This window comes from Macrotis lagotis, chromosome 1 (assembly GCF_037893015.1).
Source record: "Macrotis lagotis isolate mMagLag1 chromosome 1, bilby.v1.9.chrom.fasta, whole genome shotgun sequence".
NCBI classification, from domain to species: Eukaryota; Metazoa; Chordata; class Mammalia; order Peramelemorphia; family Peramelidae; genus Macrotis; species Macrotis lagotis.
The window spans coordinates 375,171,912-375,179,439 of record NC_133658.1 but is presented as its reverse complement, the minus strand read 5'-3'; the positions used below and the strand labels follow the sequence as shown (position 1 = coordinate 375,179,439).

The 7,528-nt window shown below is 32.4% G+C and overlaps 1 protein-coding gene across 2 annotated transcripts in view; it reads right to left on the bottom strand.

Moving 5' to 3' along the window:
- Positions 1-2,633: 2,633 nt before the first annotated feature.
- Positions 2,634-7,528, bottom strand: part of LOC141506039 (lymphocyte cytosolic protein 2-like) — a 124,583-nt gene continuing 119,688 nt past the window's right edge. The window contains exons 21-22 of one of the 2 annotated variants that reach the window (XR_012473756.1): positions 5,960-6,100; positions 2,634-2,710 (exon numbers count right to left, since the gene is read on the bottom strand). Coding sequence is in view for 1 of the 2 variants with exons in the window: in XM_074212446.1 (XP_074068547.1) it covers positions 6,056-6,100 (45 nt within the window). In the remaining variant the exon portion in view is untranslated. Of the gene's footprint in view, positions 2,711-5,911; positions 6,101-7,528 lie in introns of those variants that run through there. The other variant, XM_074212446.1, reaches the window with a different exon arrangement.

The following is a 7,528-nucleotide window of genomic DNA, read 5'->3' as shown; positions in this document are numbered from 1 at the left end:
TTGGAAAGACAGAGTGTGTATACTCCAAACATTTCTACAGGCTACCCTGAGATTTTTCATGGGACATTAAAGGCTTCCAAGTTTACTTAAACTCTTATATTGTTGGGGTGATCATTAATAATGTTTTAAGTTTTCTTTGGAAAGTTTCAGAATTCCTCATATCCTTTATCCTAGAGATTCCACTATTGTGTTTATACCCCCCCCAAGTAGGTAATTGATGGCAAGAAAAGACTTATTTGTACAGAAATATTCATAACAGTGCTGTTTGCAATATCAACTGGAGATAAGCTATATGCCCTGAATTTGGATAATGGCTGAAAAAAAATCACAGCACATGAATATAATGGAATATTACTACATCATAAAGAACAATGGATATGAAGGATTTTAAGAAATATGGGAAGATTGTAAAAATAATGAAGAAAACAACAAAAAATAAACAGTATCAAACAAAAATGGAAATAATTCTAAATGACAATAGGACTCTGGTAAAACATGAATGACTATCTTGGTTCTACCAGTTATAAGTAGAGATGAATTCTTAATCAAACAAGAAATAGAGGCAATTATAAAAGATAATGTAAAAGTTCACATGAAATGAAAATACCCTTATCTTCCTTCCTTTTAATTAGTATATATAGGATAAAAAGAAAAACAGTTAAATGTGGGAAAAATTTATATTAAATCTCACAAATAAGGCTTGTAATTCAAAATAGACAACTAAGAGAAATGCAAAACCAAAAGTCTTTCCTAATAGTTAAATGCTCAAAAGACATCAAAAGACAGTTCCTAGAAGTGAAATAATATTCCAATTATTAATAACATGAGAAATGCATCAAAACAACATTAAGGTTTTGCCTCACATTCAGCAAAATTGGAAGTTATCAGTTTTGGAGGGAGATGTGGAAAGAAAAGTACATTAATATATTGTTAGTATGGTTGTTAATAAATATAACCATTTTGAAAAAACAGTCTGTAATTTCAAAATGGCTAAAATATCCACATCTTTTGATCCAGAGGTATAGGTCATTGACTAAAAGGAAGGACCCCATATACCCAAAATATTTATAGCAGCATTTTTACAGGAGCAGAGAAGAGAAGACAAAGTGGGTATTCATCATTTAGGAAATGACTAGTCAAACATGTTACCTGAATGTAATATAAGGTTGCTGTGCTATAAGAATCATTGAACTTGAATAATATAGAGAAGCATAGAGAGATTTTCATGAACTGATGCAAAGTAAACAGACAAGAAAAAACATACACTATTATATAAATGTAAATATGATTAGCAATCACCACAAAATAATTAAAAATTAATGCTGTAGCACCACAAAGAACAAACATGAACCCAAAGGAAAAGATAAGTAAAAATACTCTCCCCAAAACATACTCCTTTGTGGAGGCAAGGCATTCATGAGTGTAAAACATCTTATAAACCTGCACATAAATATACTTATATACATACACACATACATATACATAGACTTACTCACACATATACATATATACAGATACACATATATACATATAGCTAGATTTTTTCAATATATTGATTGGTTTCATTGAATTTTCCTTTATTTTCTTAAAATAAAGTATAAGGGATGACTTGGAAAAGGAGAGGAGAGGTTGAAGAGGGAAATTTAAGGAATGTAAAACCAGATATCAATGAAATTTATTTTTTAATTAGAAACACCTTAATAAGGTTCTCCTTTCCTTATAGCAAATGATAAATTTCTCAAGTGTAAGGTTGAATGTATTAACAGAATTAATCATTTTCATGCTATTTTGTTTAAATGTTTGAATGAATTATGCTTTCAGGTGTCTGTGAGTTCATTGGAGTGATTTATGAAATCAAAATGAGTTAATAAAAGCATAATGGCTTTTGTAAAAACAAACAAAAATTCTCAAAGATAAAATGTCCAAATATAAAAATAGATAACTGACTCTGAAAAGCTGCAATATGTATGCATATCTTATAATTTGCTTTCCAGTTTTTCCTCATCCTTCTTTACAATTTAACAGTTGTTTTAACCTTTCCTCTTACATAGTATCTCTCCTCTGGTTTTGTGTGACATTTCTTACTCTTAGTTCTCCTCTTATGTCCTTTGTTAGCTTTCCTCAGTCTTTTATGCAGACCATGATGCATATCATACTTCTTGAGGGTGTACTCTAAGATGTTGTCTTGAAGTCTCATCTCTTCTCTCCTTAAACACATACTGTCTCTTCCTCATAAGTTCCCAAAGGCTTAATCATCATCTCTATGCAGATGATATCCATAACTTTGCATCCAGTTAGTCTCTTTTCTGAGTTCCATCCGGAATCACCAATGCAAACTAGACATTTCAATCTCTATGTCCCGCAGATATTTCAAACCAAACAAATCCAAAGTATAATTAATTCTCATTTATGCAAAACCCATATCTCCCAGCTTCTATCTTACTATTAAAGGGTTTCACCATCCTTCTATTCCCCCAAGTTTACAATATCAGAGACAGCTTTGACTCTTCACTCTCCCTCATCCCACATACCTAATAAACTGCCAAATCTCATTGATTCTATTTCATAATGTTTTTCATATCAGTTTCCTTTTCTCTACTACTCTAGTTTAAGCTCACATTGCCTCTCACCTGGACTAATAACTATATGTCTCATTCAAGTCCTTCTTTTCTCTCCAATCCATCTTCCATGTAGCTGCAAAAATGACATCCTAAAACACAGGAGAAACCATGTCACTTTACTGCTCAATAAATTCCAGTGGCTCCTTATTATCTCTATGATCAAATATAAACTTGTCTGTTTGCCTTTTAAAGTCATTCATAACCTGGTTTCAACCTTCCAGTTTTTTTATATATCACTTCCCTTCACATACTTTATGGTCCAGCCAAATTTACCATCTTGTTGTTTTTCATACATGATAACTCATCCAACTGTGCCTTTGAATTAGGCTGTCTTTCTCTCCTTCCTCACTTCAACTTATAGAATTTCTAGTTTCTTTCAAATTTAGCTCAAAGCTCTCTTATACAAGATTTTTTCTGATACTCTCAGTTACGTGTTCCTTTCCCTCCCTCTATCCAACTATCTATGCATGTGTGTGTGTGTGTGTGTGTATGTATATACATAGACATTATATCTTTTTGTTATCTACATATCATACTCAAATGCCTAACAAAATAATGTGAGCTTCTGGGGGGGAATTATTTCATTTTTGCAGTCTTAGTACCCAGCAAATATTTGACCTGGAGTACACATTTAATAAATATTTTTTGCCAATTAATTGATGAATTCCACCTCTTTGTGTCTGAGATAGTAATCAAGAAACCATCAATTCTATTTTCTGACTTCATTGTACAAGGTAATGTTATACCTTTCCTGGCTTATACATGAAATATTTTGAAGAAGATTGTGTTGAAACACATGGTATTGTGCCTAAAGGTGCTCCTGACCCATAATTTGCTGAATTGTTGATCAGGACACTTTACTGCCAAATTGACATTCCCTAGATGCAAGGTTCTCTGGTCTTCAGATGAAGGAGAACAGACTGTGCCCTAACAATCATGGAAACAGCTATAAAGCTCATTATGGCCAGACTATTCAGCACATCTGTTCATTTTATAGCTGCCTAGCAACAACCTCTATGATTTGGCTGAAAATAAACTGGTAATTTGTGTACTGTTCAAGTTAATAGCTAATTAACTCTATGAAGGTTTCTTTGTCCAGTTCTATTGGCCACACACATACTTTAGTCTGGGGTCAGTCAATCCATTTCAATTCAATGAGCATTTATTAAGGATTTACTTCAAGGCAGGACCTAGAGATACAAAGTTCTCACTGATGAAATATGCGATCTTGGACAATTTACTTAATTTCACTGGGAGTGCATTTTCCTCATTTTTTTCTTTTTTCTTTTCTTTTTTTTTCTTTTGGAAGTGTTGTAGTGGATAGAGCAATGGATAGAGCAATAGAACTGGAGTCAAAGTACCTATATTCAAATCCTGATTCTGTTCCTTACTATTTGGGTTTTCAAAGGCAAATTATTTACCCTTTCCAGTACTCTGTTTCCTCAGTTGTATGTAACACCTTCTTGGGTATGTGTAAGGTGTTTACCCTCTCCTCTATCCTCCAGATATTCTTTGACTGCCATAAAGACTCTCATTATTGGATACCGAGCTGGAACTCTCTAGATCTACTAAAGAATGATTCCTGTCACTCAGGAAGAATGGTCTTTCTGACAGATTAAAGTGTCAAATTCATCTCTCTGAGCTATAGAAAGAGGGTTTGGATGGGATGATTCTCTATTCTCAACCTAGCCACAAGCCATGAGTTCATGCTTTCCTAGGCAAACTAGGACCACTTCCAGTTCATGACCTCTTTCCTTTAGTATTCTTTCCTTGTAAGGTCTCAAAAGACAGTTGACCTCTTGCCCTTCCCTTGCACCCCATTTGCAGGGTAGCACCTACTGTAGGGGTTGCAGGGATACCAGAAGCAAACCTATCAAGAGGAAAATAATTGTCCATGTAAAAGAGAGAGACCAGTGGAAAGAAAGTGCTTACTTGGAACTTGATCAAGCTATGTACAATGGAAGTGAGATGTAAAATAGCCCTCTCAAAGAAATTATTTGACAGGGTTCTGATGAGTCTTGCCTCTCCACTGATTCTTGATTACTTAGAATCTATTTTGCTATGTGGGAATAAAATGACTACTGAATACCTAATTCACATTTGTATTTTAGCACCTTTGAAAAAACTTTTCCCCTTCCTTCACTCTTCTTCCTGGGGAGGGCCCCTCAGATTAGTCAAAAATAGAATTAATCCTTAGGAATTTGAGGAAGATTACAAAGTTAGTTGAAACAAATAATAATTTTATAGAAAGTAGCAGGATATAAAATAAATCTACACAGATTATCAGCATTTTTATATATCATCAACAAAACCCTGTAAGAAGAGATAGTAAGAGATACCTCAATTAAAATAACCATAGGTAGTATAAAAGACCTGGGACTACACCTGCCAAAACACTTCTAGGAACTACATGAACATAATTATAAAACACTTTTTATACAAATAAAGTCATATTTAAATAATTGAAGAAATATTCTTGTTCATGGGTGGGCAGAGTCAATATATTAAAAGGACAACACTACCTAAACTAATTACTTATTCGATGCCATTTCAATTTAAAAAAAAACTAAAAAAATGCTTTTATGAGTAGAAAAAAGTCACAAAATTCATTTGAAAGAACAAGGCATTAAGTATATCCAAGGAATCGATTTTTAAAAATAAAAAGGAGTTTTAACACTACCAAATCTTTTTTCTAAATTGCAATGAATTTTATTACTGATTTCCTCAAAAGGTTATAATATTTTTGCTCCAGTAGTTGAAAAAATACTTATTTTTGTAAAATAATCTCTCTGTCTCTCTCTTTGAGCACAGCACAAAATTTTTAAAAATTCTCATTTTTACAAAATTGGATTATATACCAGTAAGGTTAAATTAGCATTTTCACTGCAAGGTTTTTTTTTGGAGAGAATCAAAATCAAGCGACTTGTCCAGGGTCACATAGCTAGTATGGGGTTAAGTGACTTGCCCAGAATCATACAACTAGTAAATGCCAAATGTCTAATCAAAACTAGAAATGATTTTGAATTCAGGTCCTCTTGATTACATACCAATATGGTTAAGTTAGCATGTATATTACAGTTTGGGGTTTTTTTTAGGTAAGTCATTTAGACAAGTCTATCAATTGCAATAGCTGCCCCTACACTATAGTTTTAAAATATTTTTTGAGTAATATTATTTTTTGAGTGCAGATAATGCATGTCACATCCATTGGAAAACAAGGACTGAGGAAAACATGATAAAAAATTTAAGTATATACTATACTTAAAAAAAAAGAGTGAAGCACCTGGGATTATTTCTTCTACCCATACCATCTTATGTCTTCTCATACAAATACAGACCCATTCTTCCACTTTGTTGTTGTTGTTGTTGTTGTTTTTTTTCCAAAATCATCTGATTAAAGGAATGTGTTGAATTCTGAAGTGTGCTTCTCATAATCACAGTTTCATTTTGCCCTTTTGTCTTCCACAGAACAAGATGATCTATCAAAATCAAAACAAAATATACTTATTCTTTCCTGAAAGAGATGGTTATTCAGTGTATATTAAAAAGAGATCTGAGTCCATACAAATTCAATAGGGGAAAATTTGTTAGTCTATCAATACATTAATTTATATGTGAGATTATAAAAAACTACCCACTTTATTCAGAAGTGGATGTCTAAGAACTGATCTGGTATGATTTCAGAAAATTGTGACTATAAATTTGCATAGACATTGGTAGCAATCTTAAACTTTATTATGTCAATAATTATCAAAACTATCTGTTACTGGTTAAGAAAGGTGACTAGTATCTTATGCCCTATACCAAGATAAGGTCAAAATGGATACATGAGTTAGGCTTAAAAATGATATTTTAAGCCAACAGGAGAACAGAAATATTATATCTATGGAGAGGGGAAGAGTTTGTGACCAAATAAGAGACAGAGAGCACTGTAAAGTGCAAAACGAAAATTTTGAATTCATTAAAAAGTTTTTGCACAACTAAAATCATTGCAACCATAATTTAGAAGGAAAGCAGAAAGCTGAGAAAATTTTTACAGTCAGTAGTTCTGATAAAGGCCTCATTTCTAAAATATTTAGAGAACTAAGTAAAATGTATAAGAATAAAGTAATTCCCCATTTGAAAAATGGTCAAAGAAAATGAACAGGCAGTTTTAGATGAAGAATACATACCTATAATTATATAAAAATGCTCTAAATTAGCATTGATTAAAGAAATGCAAATTAAAACAATTCTAAGATATCACCTCACACCTATCAAATTGGCTAATATGATAAAAAAGGAAAATTATAAATGGTAGAAGGTATATGGGAAAACTGGGATACTAATGCACTAAAGGTGGAGTTGTGGACTGACCTAACCATTATGGAGAGAAATTTAGAACTATGCCCAAAGGATTATAAAATTGTGCATACCCTTTGATCCAGCAATACCACTTCTTGATCTATCCCAAAGACATCATAAAAAGAAAGAAAAAAGGATCTATGTGTCTAAAAATGTTTATTGCAGTTCTTTTTTTTTTGTGGTGGCAAATAATTGGAAATTGAGGTTATTCCCATGAATTGAGGATTGACTGAACAAGTTGTGAACAAGAAATGGAATACAGGCAAGTTTCAAAAAAAATCTAGAAATATTTACATGAACTGAAGCTGCATGAAGTTAAGAGGAAAAAATGTACATGGTGATGGCAAAATTGTGTGATAATCAGCTATGATAGATTTGGCTCTTCTCAGCAATACAGATCTAAAGCAATTCTTGAAGACATGTGATAAAAAAATGCATTCCCATCTAGAGAAAAAAACTATCAAGTCTGAATGTTGTTTTTTGTTTCTTCTTTCTTGTGTTTTATCCCTTTTGTTCTGATTCTTCTTTCATAACATGATTAATATGGAACTATGTTTAACTTG